General features: G+C 45.1%; 2 protein-coding genes across 4 annotated transcripts; both read left to right on the top strand.

Annotated features, from left to right (window-relative positions):
• The first annotated feature begins 166 nt into the window (after positions 1-166).
• On the top strand, positions 167-14082 carry LOC118230349. The gene is made up of 24 exons (XM_035423324.1): positions 167-307; positions 553-751; positions 1599-1779; positions 2303-2425; positions 2650-2843; positions 3154-3304; positions 3509-3624; positions 3884-3950; positions 4529-4660; positions 5078-5152; positions 5323-6153; positions 6972-7119; positions 7886-8105; positions 8206-8389; positions 8471-8611; positions 9380-9582; positions 9850-9997; positions 10938-11056; positions 11291-11369; positions 11605-11739; positions 11910-11984; positions 12152-12360; positions 12852-13072; positions 13634-14082. Exons 1-24 carry the CDS (start codon positions 300-302, stop codon positions 13995-13997), a joined length of 4323 nt encoding a protein of 1440 aa, XP_035279215.1. The 5' UTR covers positions 167-299; the 3' UTR covers positions 13998-14082.
• tapbpl (TAP binding protein like) lies at positions 14025-20559 on the top strand. 3 transcript variants are annotated; one of them, XM_035405990.1, is made up of 9 exons: positions 14025-15519; positions 16360-16575; positions 17070-17354; positions 17506-17700; positions 18369-18536; positions 19085-19188; positions 19496-19724; positions 20102-20181; positions 20411-20559. In XM_035405990.1, the coding sequence occupies exons 1-8, from the start codon at positions 15462-15464 to the stop codon at positions 20179-20181; spliced, it is 1335 nt and encodes a 444-aa protein (XP_035261881.1). In that variant the 5' UTR covers positions 14025-15461; the 3' UTR covers positions 20411-20559. The 3 variants fall into 3 exon arrangements, with proteins under 3 accessions (XP_035261881.1, XP_035261871.1, XP_035261863.1); XM_035405980.1 differs by having other exon boundaries at positions 16357-16575; XM_035405972.1 differs by having other exon boundaries at positions 16330-16575.
• Positions 20560-20624: the final 65 nt, after the last annotated feature.

Raw genomic sequence — 20624 nt, 5'->3', positions numbered from 1 at the left:
CGCGGCCTCTGTTTCCTGTGCACTGTAGCGAGGTGCCGAAGAGAGTTAACCGCACGCTTACTGTATTCTGCGTCTCTCGTACTACACCTGCGTTCTGTGTCCCTCCCCCCACCCCCACCCCCCCCCCTGCCACGGCAAACACTCCGTGTGCCCGACAGAAAGACAAACACACGCCGATCGATTTTTGGAAGACAACTTGCGTGTTCGAAAAAAAAAAAAAAAGGAGAGAGCGAGAGAAATAGAAAGAAAGAGGGATAATAAGTTTAGCGGCAGAGACTGATTTCCACTGGGTCCTCGCCATGATCAGGTATGCTCGCACGTCTTCTCAATTTCATTCAGTTTTTAAACTAATGTGAAACTGTGGCCGTGCTGCTTTCAGTTATTTACCTCCTCGCTTCACAAACCGCAGTGCAATTTTCACTTTTTCCCTCACACCGCTCTGGTTACATTGCTTGATTTTTTGTGCGTGTGCGCCCAAATATTGTCTGTTGACGCCCGTTAGGTGAAAGTCTAATATCAAATATGATGTCGATAACCATCCCTCTTTCACAGCCTCCTAGTGCTCTTTTTGCCCCTGTCAACTTCTCTGCCCCTCTTGGGGTGGGTGGAGTCCCCCGGTTACCCCAGAGGGTACCCAAACGAGGCCAAGCTTGAGTGGAAGAGGTGTGCGCCCCCTGGCCACACCCTCTATCTCACCTTCACGCACCTGGACTTGGAGGAAAGCGACGAATGCAAGCAGGACGCAGTGGAGGTGGGTCAGAGGGAGGGGCTTTCTGGGGACGGTATCTGGAAGGTCCGTGGGTGGGTACCCCCGTGAAATGGCAATATAATTCCGGATATTTAAAAATGTACTGTAGTATATCAAATAATACGTTTGCGTGTATATGCATTCCAAATGTATTTTCAATGCATACCAATTTTTTTTGTCATTTTTTGTAATAATACATTTGTTTGGGTTGTGTTCAGCCAGTGAGACCAAAGTGGTAGTAATGGGTATGCTTCGCAACATATTTCTTCATATTGCAATGCATACTTGTTACTAAGCAGTCAGTGTTTAGTCTGGATGTCATTGGTATGTGTAGTTAAATGTTTAAAATACTTCCAGAATATGTCTACTGTCAAGAATGGCACTATGTTGGATCTCAATGTTTGGGAAAATATATTTTCGTTTCATGGTGGTATGCCTTCCCTGGAAGAGAGGGGGGTATGCCTTCCCTTCTTTTGGTTTGTTCAGAGTGAACATCTAATCCACAGAGCTGCATTACAACAGGAAGAACTACTCCCACTGAGGACAGTCTAACTGACCCCACAATTTTTTTCAGCTATGCATTTGTCGTATTTGTTATTATAACGATTCCTGCAAAGTAGAAATGCTGGTTCCCTGGTCCCTTCTTCTTCGAAGCCCAGAGAGTACACACGTATAGCAGGTTGTTTTTGGTAATTGGTTATAACTGTCGAGTTTTTGAGTTTTGATGATGCAGTCCGTTTTTGTTTTTGCATTAATGAATGGAACAGGATACATATGCCTGCCTCAGTCTTCACCCCTCTCTCCCTGCTGCCCCCCTGCCCCCCCCCCCCCCCCCCCCCCCCCGCCTCAGATCTCCAGCGACGAAAGGAAGCTCGTCTCTCTGTGCGGCCGCAAGTCGTATGAGGAGCTCCAGTCCTCCGTCAATCCCTCGCTTCAGTCCTCCATCTCGGGCTGTCTCATGCTGTCGTTCCGCTCGGACTACTCCAACACCCAGAGACACAGCGGCTTCAGGGCCTTCTACACCGTGCAAGGTCAGGTGGCGCGGGGAAGGCGCACGGTGCGCAAGGGAAAGCACAGTGAAGCCGCTTTAGCGCTGTCCACTAGCCACGATCACTCTGAGGGCTCAGTGCCACGGCTTTCACACACTGTTCTAAAACTAGCTCCCTCACTGTACCACTGTACCACCTTTCGCTATGAAGGGGCGACATAGCTCAGGAGGTAGGCCCGATTGTCTGGCAGTCGGAGGATTGCTGGTTCAAACCCTGCCCTGGGCGTGTCGAAGTGTCCTTGAGCAAGACCCCTAACCCTAACCCTAACCCCTAACCCCTAACTGCTAACCGCTAACCGCTCTGGCGAATGAGAGGCATCAATTGTAAAGCGCTTTGGATAAAAGCGCTATATAAATGCAGTCCATTTACCATTTACCTTTCACTCGTCCAGGGCCTCGGAGACCAACACACAGTCAGGCTTGTTGTGAATTTCATACCGCATTTATAGTATCGGCGTCCTCCGCGTTCGTCTGACCCACGCGTTAATGCCGTCCTGTGGTCTCAGATGTGGACGAGTGCGCGGATCCCGACAACGCCTGCAATCAGTTCTGCGGCAACTACATCGGAGGGTACCGCTGCTCCTGCTGGCCGGGCTACTACCTGGAGAAGGACGATCACACCTGCACAGGTACGTCAGAGGGAGAGAGAAAGAGAGAGAGAGTGAGAGAAAGAGAGAGAGAGGGGAGAGAGAGAGTGAGAGAGAGAGGTTTTGGTCATATAGTGGTTTTAACTGTTCCTGTTGCCGTTTGTAACCCTTTCTTGGATAATCTCACGTCAGTTAAGCACCCTGTAGCTGATGAAAGGACACGGAGAGAATGTTGCTGTGCTCAGCCTCTCTTGTTCCCGTGGCAGTGAACTGCTCCGTGGACCTCTCGGGCTCTGTCCGGGGCACGGTGTCGAGTCCGGGTCGGCCCGGCCCGTATCCTCAGTACGCACTCTGCTCCCACACACTGGCGGTGGAGGACGACCTGCAGCTGGTCCTGGAGTTCACGGGGGAGTTTGACGTTCAGGAGGGGCAGGGAGGCCAGTGCATCGACTCTGTGATGGTTTGTCAGTCTTAATTTGTTTGTCGGTCTCTGATTGAATAACACTGCTTAGACATTAACTCTACTTCAGTTTGCATGCTGTAAAGCCAGAGGTGGAATAGCCAGGTACAGGAAGTAAAAGTCCTCCTCAGCATTTTATTCCAATCACCTGGCTTTGCTAATTAGCACACCTGAGGAAGAACTAATTAGCGAAATCAGCTGGCCGAGTTCATGGATGGAAGAAACACATGGCAGGACTTTTTGCTTTCTGACCCCTGGCCTTTCTGACTTGCAATGCAATGTCCGTGTTTCTTGCTTGTCTTGCGAACAGATTAAAACCCCCACTCATCAGTTTGGACCCTTCTGTGGGAACGTTCCTCCCCCGTCCCCGCTCCTCACCAGATCGCACCAGGTCGAGATCCTCTTCAGCTCGGATGGAGACGGAACCAACAGCGGGTTTCTCCTCAGCTACAAAACCACAGGTAACTGCCTAGTGGTTTAGATCCCAATCAAAGAGGTTTCTTATCACACTGGCATTTCACACTGCCATAGTTATAGATATCTGATGCTAAGTTAAACTAAGATAACTGTCATCACATCATGATGGGTGTACACAGTAATATTTTAGGAAGGTTGAGTATCAAAACAGATTGCCCTGAACACTGAAAACCGATGACTGATTTCAGCAAAGACGTGTCCCAGTGAAGTGACACCGAATTCGAGGGTGAACCCGCAGAAGCCCCAATATCAACAAGGCGAGGAAGTCACTGTGACCTGTGACCTCGGGCATTCCTCTTCCTCTGTGAGTATATTCGTAGAACAGCAACGAGGGAACAGTCTGTCAAGAACACAGTTAACCCTCCATACAACATGCACTGAACACTGTCCCGGCAATGCCACGGGCTATGTGTATGGACATGTCATGTTCCCAGTAGGCTAGGACACCATTTGAGCTTGATGATTTTCTGGACGTCCACACTCAAACACTTTCAGAACAAAAAAAAATACTGGTTACTGGAGCGTGCCCCATGTGAAGGTTTGTCTCAATGTTCTCTTTGTAGAATGACCAGGAGTACAGGTCTGTTTGTCAGAGTACCGGCATCTGGAGCCCGGTCTTCCCATGCCAAAGTAAGTCAAGACATGATTGTGATGATAATAATGATAATGAATCAGGAGGTGCCCCAGGATTTTGCCTTATATACAGGATACTTTTATTCTGAGGGATATATGTGAATACTGTTGATATGTTACTGGTCTTACACAGTATTATGCATTGCTGATTTTGTTTGTTAAGTTGACTTGAATTCAGGATTTTGTTAATTAATTAATTAATTAATTAATTAATTGCTGTTTTTTGTTTATTTATCTGTCCTTTTTCGTATTTTTGTGTTCAGGTTGTATCTATGACTGAAAAAATCTATGACTTGTATCTATGCTGCATTAGATTAAAGCTGACATTGAGCGTGCCTCCTAATTTTTTGGCTGCACATGCATTGCTGTTTCCTCTCAGTGCTGTGCAATCGATCCTCAGAGTCGGTGTTCATGTGCAGCAGTTCGCATTCAACCGGACATCCCTGCCAGTGCCCATGCACTATGTACGCGGCATGAATGCGGTGGACTGAATAGAGTCTCGGTGCCGGTACCCCTGCACTCTACGTGGATGTGACTGATCTCTCTTCTCTTCTCTCTTTCTTTCCCCCCTTCAGCCGTAGACTGCGGCATCCCTGACATTCCTGAGGACGAGCTCCTCCAGCTGTCGGGCCGGAGCAATGGCACTCTGTACCAGGCTCAGGTCCGATTCAAGTGCAATTCTACCTACCACACGCTGGAACCAAACGGTGAGCAAGATATTTACACTCTCCGCCAACTGACACCAGAGAAGTCGGCTGCAGCCACCTAATGCATGTATTGATGGCTGGATAGATCTGAGACGTTGTCAGTTATTTTGAGCTTCACTTTTTATTTTTCTGAGTTTAAGTTTTTGAGTTGTGCCAATGACCTCTGACATTGGCTTGACTTAAAATCAGAGCAGAAGTTTTCATTTTTTGGTAGCTCGTCTAGATACCAAGGTAATGTACAGCTGTCGGGTATGTATAGCAACGCACATTAAGGTTGTCTAGTTGTACAAGTTTGCAGCTGTTCTTGCGCTTATTCTCACATTAATTTGCAGATTTGTGAATCCATTTACTAATCTGTGTAAATGGATTTTCTCTCATTTTCTCTCTGCCTCCTCACTGTCTCACTTCCTGCTTTAGACCCCTATATCTGTGATGCACAAGGTGACTGGCGGTCTAAAAGTGGTCAAACTACCCTGCCAAAATGTGTACCAGGTGCAGTATATTGTAAAATCTTTATCACTCATACAATGGTACAAGCCATTGCTTACGGAGTAATGCATATTTAAAGCATTTCAGTGGTCCAGGTAATTTTACAGAGGTGCATTATCCAGCTACTTTGTTCAAATAAATGTAATCCTTATGACACTTCCTCCTCTCTTAAGTATGTGGAAAGACAGAGAACGAGATCGTCAGCAGCAGAATTTACGGGGGCCAGCGGGCGAAACCTGGGGACATTCCCTGGCAGCTGTGGCTCTATTCCCTCAACGGGGGGGCGGTCCTGATCGACGACCGCTGGGCCGTCACGGCTGCCCACGTGGTGGAGAAAGACGAGGGAAGGCAACTGCGCATTTATGGGGGCCTGGTCCTCCGTCAAGGGGCGTCCGACATCGAAAACGGCCACAGTCTCGAGGACGTAAAGGAGAAGTTCCGATGGTTGGTGCTCTTGGAATCTGAAAAGATCATATTACATCCTGCCTACGAGAAGGGAAGTAAGGACGTGCGCGTGAACTACGACAACGACATCGCTCTGATCAAACTGAAGTCCAGGGCCGAGCTGGGGCCTGCCCTCCTCCCCGTCTGCCTGCCAGAGAAGAACGGAGGGTCGATGGAGGGTAAAGTGGGTACGGTCTCTGGCTGGGGTAGAACTGAGAAGAAAGCCGTGAGCTTGGCGTTATTTTATGCCGACATCATAGGTTACTCCCAAAAAAAGTGTTCCGAAGTTCCGAAGCATCCAGGGCAGGATAAGGCAATGATTTATACGGGCAACATGTTCTGCGCCGGAGGGGAAGGGAAAGACAGTTGCCAGGGTGACAGCGGTGGGCCCTTTGTTGTCCCCCCTCTCGGTGTGGGTAGCGGGCCGCACCGCCTGCACGGCATTGTGTCCTGGGGTCCGGAATGCAAGGACAAGGGTTACTACACCAAAGTGGAAAACTACGTGGACTGGATCAAGGAGACGATGGCGAAAGAAGAGAGAGAGAAGAGCGAAATCGAATAGACCTTCTTATCTGCGCAATTTTCAGTTCCGTCATTATCTTTGAATGTGCTTATGTCTTGTTATGATCCCGCTGTATGATCTCAATGTGTATCAGAAAACACAGAAACCTGCAAGTAATGACTGATGTGAGCAGGGAATTTTTCAATCGCTGATTGGGTGCTGGATTGAACTGGATCATGATTTGTATGATGATTGTATTAAGGCTCATGGTGAGAGATTCAGGCTGATTGTTGAATTGAGAGATTTTTGGCCAGATCTTTTTTCGGTTTGTGTGAAATCAGTGATTTGCAGCAGTGGGTTCATGAAAAAGGAGTAAATCAGAATCTGTGTTTTCAGAACATTAAGTGATTAAATTACTGTGATTTAAACTGCTACTGCCAACTGTTTTATTTTCTCTGAGAAACCTTGTTCATTAAAGAACTAAACTAAACCAATTCATTTGTAATGTGGTCCTTGATACAATGTAGTGCTTTTGCAATGTTATGAGATAGAACGTGTGTGAAAAGTAAATATCAAAGTCAATATCAAAACAGAAAGATGTTGAGGGAGAGAGAGAGAGCGAGATTGTGGAATTTGTCCCTCAGTGAACAAACAAATGAAATTTCTAAATACCTATTACTGGAAGAGGCCTGCCCCAAACCTCCCCCCTCCCTCCCACCCCTTAGCGCTGGCAGGGTCTCTCTTGTTCCCTTGGTTTCTCCTGCTGTCTGCCTAATCTCAGTCTTCCGCAGCCAAATTAAATAGTGCTGTTTTTGTGAAGCGACTTTTAGACTTTCATCTTCACGCATCCCAATCACTCTCGATGGAGCCGCTGAGCTACTCGTCTCACACAGATCTTCAGTCTGACAGCCCTGGTAATCAGCACCGTATGTGGTAGGCTAGCGGTACGCTGCTCCTCATTTCCGCATACTTCAGTCGGCTCTACTCTGTTAAGAAACATGGCCTGGATCCATCCAGTAGTCTGGTGAGTTTATTTTCGATGGCGTTTCAGACACCGTTGGGACTGTTCCTCGTGTGTGCGTGCAGGGAGTACACGGGTGAAGGTACATACATTGACATACAGTGCATGTACCTGGATGCATATGGAGAGCGCTCTTCCTCGCTCATCTGTGGTTTCAGTAATGCCATGCACTGTGGAGTGTAGGTGTGTGTATGTCTGCCCCCCTCCCACAACTCTCGTACTTCCAGGTTTAGAGCTGATTTATGTAACTGCGGGGCACGTTAATTCGTTTCACTTGTGAAAGCTCTGCGGCCAAACACTTCAGTCTTAAAGCCTGATATTAACTATTCAGTTCCTTAGGTCTGTTCGCGTCTGTTTATAACACATACGGCTGAAAAAAGACTGCATCCATTTCTGTTTGAAATATTTAATCAATAAGATCCAAGCAGCACTCCAATTGAGATTTGAGCGTGTTGCCTTTCATAATTATTTAAAATATTTAAAACTCCTTTTTTGAAAAAAATAAATAAATAAATAAAGTGAAGTACAAGTTAAGTATTAATAGCCTTCCTGGAAATTCAAAAACTCTGTTTGGAATGTACACCTGCTATGACTATTCATAGAGTATACATTTGGCACATAACACTGCTGCCAACACGACATCATTTCATATATGCAAATGTGTCAAAACATTTAAATCTTCTTTAAACTAAAATGTTTGAGTGTTTATCTTTTCTGAGTGTAGCATTTAACATGCTCTGCGGAGTCAAAACTTTTCTCACCCCTTCAGGCTACTTTGCGTATATGAATGCTGGGGTTTAGCGATCCCCAGGGCCTCCTCTGAGGCTGTTTTGCATGGGGAACTGCAGTCACCCCTGCACCCCCAACCGTACCCGCCCTCGCTGTCGGAGCCATGGTACCTCTCTGTACCCGAGGGCTACAGAATCAAGCTGACTTTCATCGACCTGGACATCGAGCCGTCGCCCGACTGCTACTACGACTCTGTGACGGTCAGTTGGGAAACCGGGGTGGGAGGAGAGCCAGTGTCCATCTTGTCACTGATCTCGGTGAGCACAAACCTCACCTCCTCTGTGTCCCTCTCCCTTCAAGGTGATGTACAAGGAGAAAGTGTTGGGAAAGTTCTGCGGCCAGAAGAACTCCGTAGATGGTCACCACCCTGGCAACGAACCCATCCTGTCTCCAGGCAACCACCTCCATGTCATCTTCCAGACCGATGATTCCAACGCTGGGCCCCACCAGTACACTGGCTTCTCGGCCTTCTATCAGGCTATAGGTACGGTAGGCTGTGAGTGGCAGGGCGGATGTTCAGGGAGTGCTGGCTGTCTGTGAACACTGCAGTGTGTGTCCCGCGCAGATGTGGACGAGTGTGCCTTGCCCGAACCGGACGATAGCTCGGGACCGCTGTGCTCTCAGATCTGCCACAATACCCTGGGCTCTTACCTGTGCTCCTGTCACCATGGCTACGAGCTCAGACCTGACCAGCGAACCTGTGATTGTGAGTAGCGCCTCTGATCTGGAGAGGAAAGAGAGAGGTGATGGAGGAATGCGGAAGAAGATATTGAGGTAATGAGAAGGGGACATGGCATAAAGTGGGAAAAGATGGAGAGGTGGGGTGAAAGCATCCATCTTGTTCCATTGTGTAATAATGAAGGAATTTTACAGTCCTGTCCTCCCCTGACGTCACAGAAACACATGTAATTCATGCTGGATGGCAATTGCATGTCATCTGCTGCTGACTGCGACTTATCTGCAATGTCAGTTTTGTTTAAAAAATAAAATAAGCAATTCAAAGCAGACTAACACTAACTTGCAGTGTTTTTAACCCATTATCTCCATGGATAATCCCATGAGAGCAGGCTCACACATTGTAACTTGCAGTAATTCAGAAACACCACACTAACTAGCTACCTAACGTTGGCTAGCAAGCTAGTGATTATTTGACAGTTAGCTCCAGACATCTCTAAGGTAACCTTTGATGAGGTATAAATTCACCATTGGTCACCAGACGTCACAGGGGGCAGCTGAATCTAGCAGATTGTTTCCTCAGTCTGGAAGTGCTCTACCTATGTGCTTACACAGACACCAGAGCGGCCGTCAATCATTTTCTTATATGATTTGGCAAAAATCTATTTTCTTCTATATCATTGGCTTCCGTGCACAGGAAGCTGCATTTTATTAGACAAACAGTTTAATTCAGTAAACGGCGGCAAGGGACGAAATACGACGTTGCTGAGTACGGCACGGGTCTCTGTCTCTCCCTCAGTGCACTGCGGAGGGGGGCTTTTCTCCGAGCCAGAGGGAGTTCTGTCCAGTCCGGGATACCCCCAGCCGTCCCCCCACGGACTGTCCTGTCAGTACCACATCTCAGTGGAGCCCGGATTTACCGTGACTCTCAATTTTACCGGGCTGTTCCACATAGAGACTATAGAACAGGATGACCGAATATGTCCCTTCCACTGGCTCCAGGTACTGCGCTACATTGCACTGTGTGTGTGTGCATCTGTGTGCGTGTGTGTGCCACACTCAGCCAGCTGATTTCACTAATTAGTTCTAGCTACCTCCTGGCTGCAGAATTACGCTAATTAGCAAATCCAGATGCCTGGAACAAAATACTGGGGAGGACTTTTACTTCCTGAACCTGTATTTTTCCACCTTGGATACTGAATAGTATCAGCAAAATAAAAATATTGAGAACCTGTACCCTCTTCCTCTTCTCTTTGTGTCCTTCCTTAGGTGTCAGTCCCAGGCGAAGACCCTATGAAGCGGTGCGGGCAGAAGAGTCCGGGAGTCATTCACACTCAGTCCCACAGCGTTGAGCTGGAGTACCACACTGACCTGCAGGGGCTCAGCCGCGGCTGGCACATGCAGTACAGCACACACAGTGAGGGCCAGAGGGGGAGGGAGCGAGGGAGCGAGGAAGGGGGGGAGCGAGGGAGCGAGGGAGCGAGGGAGGGGGGGAGCGAGAGAGCGAGGGTGGGGAGAGACAAGAACGTAAAAAAAGAGAAAGAGAAATAAGGGAAGGATCTGTAGAGAAACAACGAGGATGAAGGCAGGGAGGGAAAGTTAGGGAGGAAGAGCGATTGGCGTGTGTAGTGATGAGGACAGTCGCATTGCGAAAGTGTGAATTAAGTATTGTGAGCGTATAAATTTCATCACTGCACGTAACATAATAGGAGGTTACCGGAGATCGTCGAAGCGCTCAGATGGGCTTTGAACCATGGCCAATATGTGACGTTATATAAAAAAAGAAATACGCCAAATTAAAACTTGTTAAGACCACTAAATGATGTACCTGTAGATACAACAGCAACCTTTGAAATAGTGGCAAAATAGTATGTCTGTCAACAACCAGGAACCATGAAGTGTGATAGAAAGTCACCCAGATGCAGAGACCATGCCTGATTAGTGTACCGTGTGTGAGATGGTTCAGTAAGTGCTGTAGATATTAACATGTTCAGAATTTTTTTTTTTTTTTGAGTCATTGTGTGATCTCCTCGGGCACACACAGGTGCCAAATCTGAACTAAATCAAGCAAAGCAGTGAGATGCAATGCATTAAACCTGATTTGCAGTGATAATGAGCCTGGTTGTGAACTAACTGTCTGCCTGTTGAATGTGCCAAATGAGAGGTGAAAAGGCAAACTTAGGCCATATAAAAAACAACCTTATGCACGGCTTCTAAGTCAAAAGAGCAGATTAGTGTTCTGAATTTGTGCAAACAAGTTAAATGAGAAAGAGCTAAAAGCCTGTGTGTTTATTATTTTCATATATCTATGATTAGCTCTAGTTATAATTCAGAAATAACACTATTTCTTTTGTCAGGGGTGCAGTGTGAGTCTCCAAAGGCCATTGCCCATGGTAAAGTTACCCCCAGCCTTCCTCAGTATCTCTACAGGGACTACATCTCCGTACGGTGTGACATTGGCTACAAGTTAATGATGGTGAGAGTGGTGGGGGCTGTCGGCCAATCAGAAGGGTGTACCGTTGCTGTGGCGCTGTCAGCCAATCAGAACAATCTAGTGTTGAAGGCTGTTTGCCAGTCAGAATATTGTAGCGCTGGAGGCTGTCAGCATGGCTTCAGTAATTCAATGTGTTGTGGGGTTATGGGGAGGACGCTGTCAGTGGTTTAGAAAGTTGCAAGTAGACTAATCCACGTTCCTCTGTTCTTCTCACAGGGGGGTGAAGAGATTCAGAGCTACTTCTCAGTGTGTCAGAATGATGGCCAATGGCACATTCCTCTCCCCGAGTGTCACGGTGAGCCTTCTCTCTCAGATGCGGAGGGGGAAGAGCCAAGAGTACTCTCAGTGAACAAATAATACAATGGCGCCCCTGCTGATGTACTCTATTACATGGGCTGCCACTATGAACATGGGCCTTAGGAAACATACTTAGTTATTCTGTATACGTCTGACAAAATGCTTCCTCCACTCCCTTCTTCCCATTACATCTCTCTCTCTCTCTCTCTCTCTCTCTCTCTCTCTATCTGCAGTGATTGACTGTGGGGAACCAACTCCTTTGTTGAATGGAGGAGTATCATTTCTATCTGGTGCCGAGAACAAGTACCTCTCTGTCATTGAATATCGCTGCAATGAACCATTTTACTCCTTGGCAAAAGGAGCAACGGGCAAGTTTTATTTTTGTCAGTGTTGCCGTATACCTGTGATACTGAGCAAAGATTTTTCTGCTGCTTGTATTTGCATCTTACACTTTTGTCTCCTACTACTGTATATGTAACAATCAAGCTATAATATACAGTCTGGTTGTTCTCATTTCCTGTCTGCCTTGTTCTCTCAGTAAATTACACATGCGCAGCAGACAGGAAGTGGAAAGACCACGAGAGCAATTACATCATCCCCAAGTGTTTCCCAGGTAACCAGCTCAACCAATACTGACACATTCTCTTACACAAACTGTAAGTGCCCAAGAACATTAAACTGACCAACTAAGGCTTGATAGAAAGCAAACGCAAATGACTGCAGCAGCACTGTTGACAGTACCATTTACTTCTGACTATTTTATCGCATTTTACCCCCCAGTTTGTGGCCGTCCCACTGTCGCCTTCGCGGGCTTCCAGAGGGTGATAGGGGGTGCAGATGCACCAGAAGGAGCCTTTCCTTGGCAGGTTTTCTTAGTGTTGTCTGGGAGGGGTGGAGCGGCTGTGATTGGGGATCGGTGGCTCCTCACCGCAGCCCACAACGTGATGACAACTGACACAAACCAGGTCGTCAGTGTGGATAGCGTGAAGGTATGCGAGGGCTGGGAAAGGAGAAGACGCACAGCTCATACTCATCAGCGTCGCTGCAAGCTTGATTGTCACAAAGTATTTAAATTAAAATCACAAGGGCATTCGTATTTTAAAAAATATCTTGTACTGAAACTAGCACCAAATTAAAAAGTGAAAAGACATTTCACCATCAAATGAATGAGGAGTAAATGGGTAGACATAACCATATAGTATATAATAGTTCAATAGCCAATCACATAATAGTTATGGATGCAATTCAAAACCTTTTTTTTAAAATTATGATTCCCAGGCCCAGTGTTGTAAGTTTATAAGTTATGTTAGATTCAACTGCCATTGCACCCTTGAGCAAGGTACATAATCTGAAATGATTTGATAAAAAACCCTGTTCTATAAATGGATTATATGCAAAGAATGTAATCTGATTAAAGTCCATCTGGATAAGAGCGTTGCCAAATGCCTAAAGTGTAACATACATATATCTCTCTCTCAAGGCATATGTGGGAAGCAATGATGTGGAACGACTCCTTAACACTTCTCACCTCAGGATTGCCTCAATTCATCCTCATCCTCAATACAATAGTGCATCTGGCACTAACTTCAACCATGACATTGCCCTGATCAAACTTCACGAGCCGCTCACATTTAACAAGCTTGTCATGCCCCTGTGTCTTCCAGCAAATGGCGCAAAATACCAAAGTGGGGGCAAAATGGGGTAAGAATCAAAATTTTTTTTTTCATTACTGTTTTAAATTGCATTGTATTACATTGAACACACACACACACACACACACACACACACACACACACACACACACACATATATATATATATATATATATATACATGGACTTTGTAGTTTGTATACGTTTTTATGCATCCCAACAGTGATAAATATATTTATATATACACACACACATATATATATATATATATATATATATATATATATATATATACCCCTATTGGAATGCACAAAAACCTATAAAGGCCCATGACTTAAACACTGTAAGTAGATGGGCACAGATCCCCAGATATCACATTCTCATTTCTAAACAACTGTTGTAGATTGGATTTGAGGACCACAGCATTCACAGCTTCCAACATATATGAAGTAGTTGTTGACTCAGGCTAGATAAACCATTTGTCAGATCCAGGAGGTCTTCATCCGTAACAGGTTTAATAATCTAGTTGCCGTATTGTTTATCTTTTCCTGAATTGTGGACCTTATATTTTATTGACATTCTGAGTTCTATGTAATTTCTTTGTGCCTCAGGGTGGTCTCAGGTTTTGGGGTGACGGAGGAGTATTTCATCAGTAACACGCTCAAGTACCTGGAGCTCCCTCTGGTGGATCAAGGCAAATGCAGAGATTCCATTGCTGAAAAAACAAAAAATGGAGGACAAGCCCCCGTTTTGACTGACAACATGTTCTGTGCTGGATTCCCAGAGGGGACCAGGGACACCTGCCGAGGGGACAGTGGAGGAGCTTTGGCCTTGAGGGAGAAGGAGCAGGAGCCGTACTGGGCTGCCGGGATTGTTAGCTGGGGTTTTAATTGTGGGATTAAGGGTGTTTACGGGGTTTATACCCGTGTTGGGAATTACCTTGATTGGATAAAGAAAACAATGGAGGAAATTTAAAGAGGTAAACAGTCAAGTGAACCATAATTTTAGTTGCCAGATAGACCAGTAACTGCTTGGCTGCAACAACAGTACAATTTATAATGTCCCAATAATAAGCCACTTGAAAATGAAATGTAATGTAATCGCTAAAGGTTTGAGATGTAAGTAAATGTTTCAGCTATGTTTTTGTTGGCTAGTTGGAACACACAGATAATGAACAGTTGCATGTGATACTTCTCAAAATGTTCATTTTCCTCCTTGGTAAAAGAATTAAATGGCACCAGTCCACTGTTTAATTCTGCATCACGTGGTGCAATGGTACAATGCAATGGCTGGTACTGGTATATGTTTTCAGTGTTGGGGGCGGGGGGTGCACACACATCTATGCATACATGTGGGTGTCTTAACCATCAGCTTACCGCATACTTTTTCTGTGTGTACAACACCAGACAATACTCGACCGAAAAATGGATGACATTATATTATCAAACAGGTATAATGACGTGTAAACCACATGTCATATTAACAGCGATGGACCAAAAGCTACTTTGCCTCGGCCCTACAGAACTCAGCTCCATGGAAAGGTTATAGTCCATTTTGTTTACTGAAATTTGGTTAATTAAAACACCACTAATGTAGTTATCTCAAAATTCCAATTAGGATAGCATTTGCTCATTTTTGCAACGGCAATGTTACCAATGGCCGACATGAATCCTATTAAATAGTTGTAGAAAAGTTGTTTCAGCAAATTCCATAGTACTGGCAGCTATTTAATTAACTTTCATGGGCCGCCTTTCGTATTTTTTTTATTTGTCACCGCGTCGCGACATTTTGTAGGTTTTATGGTATTTCGAAGAGAACAGCAGCTCATTCCAAAAATACATGTAGATGCAAATCTATGTAGAGACGTCCAACACATATTCCACAAAATTGCTCACTTCTCAGAAAGCTCAACAGACAGTTGCCGGCTGGCGAATGTTGACGGAAGTAGCCTGGCCCTACGGTACCTATGTGTACAGTTCTTCCTAGCAACTTATTTGCTAAGCAGCCTCTCTGCTATGATTGGTGGATCAGATTATTTTACTTTCACTTCTATTTTGCCGATTTGCGCGTATCTGTTGGGAGTAGCCTAGTAAATAAAGATAATTATTGTTTAATCGACGTCGATGCCACCGAAATATTATATTTGTTTACAGTACGCTAGGTCTACTATTTGTTTTTGGCGCATAGCACCCCGGTCGTTATACCAACGTACGCGACTTTATAAAACCGAAAGTGGTTTTGTAGCTCATTACAGAGATGCTGTTATATCGAATGCTAAAAAAATCTTGCTCCTAACTCTGAATAGTTTAATTAATAATACAATTTCGTTGGTAGCTGTGTGGTAATTTGCGTGTTTCCAAATATAACGTTCGCCTCAAATGAATTCGGGAAGAACGACGTATGTATGAGAGCTAAGAACATAAGCTGTGCAATTGAACGATGGTTTTCAGCGTTGGACTCCTGATTATAAGTTATTTGACTGCCCCTGCTGTGTCTGGTAAGCCTTGTTTATTATTGTTTATACAGTGCCCTTCCAAAAGGAATGGTGGAGTGAAACCTGAGTGAAACTCGTCTAAGACTCACTGCTCTCTCATGTGTGAACATCCATGCAAAAGGAGCACCTGCGCAACAAATGAACACATGTCAATCATTCGTTAACTTACTTTTACACAGCCGGAAATGGCGAGACTCAACACAAAAACAGCTGTTTCTGTAAGATGGCAAACGTATACATGTAAATACCACGCAATAAAAGATAATTGTATTTTTGTCTAATATTTATCTCTTAATCTCAAGTTCAAATACCTTAAGTATATAGCAAATTTGACAAATGTCGCTCTGCTGTGCCCATACTTTTGGAGGGCACTGCATATCGGTGCAACCCACAAACAGAACATGATCTTCCTTCATTCAAAGAAGCATACAAAACAACAAATGAATGAAACTCATTTCACAGAAGGCGCTACAAGAACCTAATGCTATTGAATATTATTGACTGCAGACAGTGTGCTGTTGTTTCTTTATTGCTGGAAGGTTTCGGAATGTGATCTGTTTGTAATGCCATGAGACCTTGTATGCATTTGTAAGGGGGGAAAAAATCTTATTGTTTTATTCTACTCACAAATCTGTCATTATCTCTGTTTAAGTTTTATTACCAAAAGCTTATCTGCTATTATTGATGCATAGTTTTAAGTTAGTAGGCCAATGTGATGTGCTGCTAGCATTTGTATGCTAATTGTTCCAGGTCAGACTAGCCCTTATCTTGCTCACTTGCTCTCCTGGGAGCAACTGTGATGTGTTTCATCAGGTTTCCCTTCTTCACACCTTGCCCAAGCAGGGTTTGCGGGGCAAGATGTGGTGCTGTCCTGTTCTCTGGTGGAGGAGGGTGGAGGTTTCGGAGCTATGGGTGCCAGTGGAGGCCACTTCTCCCGCACTCCGGCAACACTGGTTCTGAGGGACCTGCCTATGTCTCCTGACCTCTCACCCGAAACCGTGACTCCCTACATCCCCCCAGAGAACCCTGATCCAGATGACATCATAATAGAGGCCAAAGGTCAGTGTCACAGCTCTTCTACACTTGCAGAGGCAGCACAGTTCAGTGACACGCGTGAGTGCTGTGAAAGCCGCCACCTAGAGACAAGATGACACCTGCAGTCTTTAGCTAGGGGCCTTCATAAGGCATCATTGGAACGCTGATTGTGTGGATGGCAAGGACACATGGTTCAAGGGCTTCAGCAGGCTTTCATTGAACACACAAATGCACGCTGTTGCTTGCTATTATGTGCGCATTCTGTTTCCGTGGAAATTAAAGTGCCATAGAAAAAGCCTAATTGTTTTCAATGCTGATTGGGAGGTACATGAAGACCTATGTCATATTACAGCCCAGGCCTGTGTTTTCTATGGTAATCAGACCAGGGTATTATTGCTCACTGTGGAGTGTCATTGTGTTTTTACACTGCAACAGCTAACAGCAACCATTTTTAAATTTTGTTTCTGAAAAAGCGTACACCACATTTGGTCCACATTTTTTCCCTCCTCTCCCACTAGTGACATCACCTGAAATCCCAGAAGCAGATTCACTTCTCCACGCTGACTGCAACGAGCAGGAGGTGGCCTGTGAAATCAGCCGCTACATCCCCCGTGGATTCCAAGGGAATGCAGACGAGGCATTTTTCATCGGCTCTGTGGCGCTGGAAGGGGGTGGGGTAAGTCTCACTCTGGTCCTGCGGACACTGCCACCTACGGCCGAGGGGGGGGAGTCTGCAGCCTCTCCTCTCCTGCAAAGCAAGTTGGAACTTCCCCTCACCCCGTCTGGAACCCTCCTGACTGAAGGTGAGAGAGAGAGTTAATATCATTATAAAGATGATTTTCAGTTATTTTGTAGAATATTTGTGTTGTGTTTACTGTTAATTATACATTTTAGCATCTAGCCTCGTCTGTTGGGAGTGTTTGTGTATTAACTCCCTGCCACTCTCTCTGTCAGTGGCATTTGTGGTGTTCTCTCGCTCGCAGTCCATCACAGCTCCCCTAGGGGGCGACACGCTCTTGGACTGTGGCTTCAAGCAACAGGAACCCTTCCCAGTGCATGCCATGTGGCTTGAGTGGCGTTTGCAGCACAGAGGAAGTGGGTGGAGAGTGATGGAGATGAAGACCGTGGAGCCAGAGGAGCAGCCAATAGGTAAGAGCAAGGGAAAGGAAAGAGCCAATCACAACCTAGTTCAATATAGTGTTATTTTGTGGCAACATTTTTCAGGTGTGATGTTGAAACCCCCCAGTATTATGGCCTCAATATTGGCCTGACTTATGTTGGCTTAAACACATTATGATAGATAAATAAATTAAAGTTATATGGATAACGTATGGATAATTTTAATGTGTGGTGAGCTTTCTGGCACAAAGAAATGGCTGCCGTGCATCACCCAGGTGGGTGCTACACATTGGTGGTGGGTGAGGTGAGGTGAGTTCCCCTTCACTGTAAAGCACTTTGAGCATTCGGAAAAGTGCTATATAAATGCAAGGATATTATTATTATAACACATGCAACGGCCGCTGTGCCGTTTCGGTTTAAGGCAACAAAGGTAGACTTAGTTGGTAGACTGCGTTGTTGCTGTTCTCGTTTGTGTTAGTGTTAATCAGTTTAACCTTCAGGATCCAAGTTGAACTATGCGGTTGTTCCCTGCACTTGGACCGGTACTTCTCTCTAGGGGTTTCGTCATGCTTGTTCCTGGTTATGGTTATACACTTTGTTGTACGTCGCTCTGGATAAGAGCGTCTGCCAAATGCCTGTAATGTAATGTAATGTAATGTAGTTGTGAGCACAGCACAATGCGGTTTCCCTTTCACCAGTGCACGTGGACAGAAACGGGTCGAGCGTGGACCCGGCTCTCGCGGTGCAGGAAGGGAACGTGTCTCTGACTCTGAGGAAGGTGACGGTGCCTGACGAAGGCACATACATCTGCACCGTGGGCATCGGGCTGTACCAGGCCCAGCAGGTCATACAGCTCCACCTCACCCGTGAGTCATCGAAGCCCAAAGGAAGCGCGGGCTGCCGCTCACTTTCAATGGCTGATACAAAATGCTGAAGGAGCAGGACGTGTTTTTCTCAATATTTACTTAAAAAAAACTAAACTTTTTCGACTGCAGGTATCTCGCCCATCTCCTTATATTGTAACAAAGTATTCACATTTCATGTATTCACATGCATGTAAAAGCACATAGTGCGTATCTTGGGCATAACATTATAGAAATAATTAAACATCTCCTAGCCTGTTCAATTACCTTCTCTAAAGCTGCTGTATATCATCATTTACTCAAGCTATTTCAGGTATATGCATAAATAATTATTTTTCCAGTTTACCTTTTTGCTTATATGAAACTAATATTTTTATTAGTTTATATACTAATATTGATTTTACATTGATTTAATTATTACATTTATATTTGAATGGAATTCTGTTGCCACACTTTTCTCTCTTAAAAATCTCTCATTGTCTCTCTCTTACACACACTAACTCCCCCTCCCTCTCACTTTCTCTCTCTCTCTTTCTCCCTCTGTCTCTCAGAGCCCCCCAATGTGTCTCTCTCAGTGGACACGGTGATATTTAAGGATGGCTTGCCCCAGAAAGTGAGCTGTCATTGTGATCGCTACTATCCACTGGATGTAGAGGTCCGTATCTGAAATTCTGCCCGTTTCAGGTTGTTTCAATATTTAAAAAATGTGACTGATTAAGTTGTCGCTGACTTGCTGTAAGCACTTGATACCATTATCTTTGCTATAAGGATATTTTCCTTAGAAAAAAATTCAATTTGGAAACATGTTTCTAGCCATAGTGTTGGCCTGGTGAGATTACTTTATAGCTTGTATTTGCTTCTCACTCTCACTCTCTCTCTCTCTCTGTATATTAATGTACATGTTGTGTCACTGCGGTAACTGATTCATGCCGAGTGAGTCTCTCCTGTCCTGTGGTTCTCAGGTAGAGTGGCTGTATCTCCCCCCTTCAAAGAAGGAGCCTATCTCCCTTACCCAGAATTCATCACTCACGAGTCACCGGCAATTCTATGACAGAACCCTCTCCCTGTCCTCCCACGTGACCCTTCACCCCTCTGCCCTACCTGCCGGGAGCGTCGTCACCTGCCTGGTCTCGCACCGCTCCTTGGCCACACCTGTCGCTGTTAGCCTAACGGTGTTAGCGCCTGAGCCAGGTACGTGCCAGATAACACGCTCACGCTGTGCGGCCCAGCGACCCGGGCTTCACCCCGCCACGATTAAATAACATGTTAATGTTCAAGTCGAGCCAGAGTAAGACCTGTAGCGCTTTATACACGATGCAGTACTACATTGGTTTCATGTCACTTCTGTATGTATGGTCACAGATTACAGGGGTATAACAGTAGCTGACAATAACGTATGGGCAAACAGACATTAATAGTAATTGAAAAATAGAAAAGAATAGAATTATAGGTGAAACCAGATTGTATTGTTCTTTCGGCAGGCATCCACAACCTGTACATACAATGGAAATTTGAACAATAAGAAAGGAGTGTGAGTAGATACTGAATGATGTTGTTCTGTTCCACAGAAAAGAGGTCCTACCGGATGGAAGTCCTAATGGGTCTGGCAATTGCCACACTCCTGTTTCTCTACTTTATTCTGAAATAGGCAAGTATCTCAAATAGGTCTGCTCCTGTCTTTGTCCATGTGACACTGTGCTTTGGTCATTCTGTGGGTCCAGTATCTTGAAATGGATGCATGTTAATATACAGTTTTACACTTGCATAATTGCTCTAATGTATTTTAATGTATTCATATATCTATGAGCATGCCATGAAGATTGTGTGCATATTTCTTTTTTTCTAAAATAATATTTGTTCATATTTTATTATTTTAGATCACTAAAGAATGCGGAGAGGTGGAAAATGAGCAGAAGAAAGGATGGACTGTATTCTCCTTGGTTGGGTGGTTGGGTCGTCTTTCATCGATAAACTGCAGCTGTAACATGGGTTTCTATTTAAAAATAAAGGAGAAAACCTTTCATAATTGTGCTCTGTCATTTCCGTAGATGCGTATGACAGTTTTATTTAATGCGGTATTTGCGTGCAGGC

The sequence above is a fragment of the Anguilla anguilla genome, chromosome 1 (genome assembly GCF_013347855.1).
Source record: "Anguilla anguilla isolate fAngAng1 chromosome 1, fAngAng1.pri, whole genome shotgun sequence".
In the NCBI taxonomy this organism is placed as follows: domain Eukaryota; kingdom Metazoa; phylum Chordata; class Actinopteri; order Anguilliformes; family Anguillidae; genus Anguilla; species Anguilla anguilla.
Note: the sequence above shows the minus strand (reverse complement) of the source record. Positions and strands in the feature narration are given on the sequence as shown.

Bases quoted from the DNA above. Each gene is read 5' to 3' on its own strand.
- LOC118230349 (XM_035423324.1), top strand. The intron at 11,057-11,290 runs GTGAGAGTGGTG...TTCTTCTCACAG, and splicing joins TTGGCTACAAGTTAATGATG to GGGGGTGAAGAGATTCAGAG. The intron at 13,073-13,633 runs GTAAGAATCAAA...TTTGTGCCTCAG, and splicing joins CAAAGTGGGGGCAAAATGGG to GGTGGTCTCAGGTTTTGGGG.
- tapbpl (XM_035405972.1), top strand. From the start codon at position 15,462: ATGGTTTTCAGCGTTGGACTCCTGATTATAAGTTATTTGACTGCCCCT. The intron at 17,701-18,368 runs GTAAGAGCAAGG...CCCTTTCACCAG, and splicing joins GCCAGAGGAGCAGCCAATAG to TGCACGTGGACAGAAACGGG. The intron at 19,725-20,101 runs GTACGTGCCAGA...TCTGTTCCACAG, and splicing joins GGTGTTAGCGCCTGAGCCAG to AAAAGAGGTCCTACCGGATG.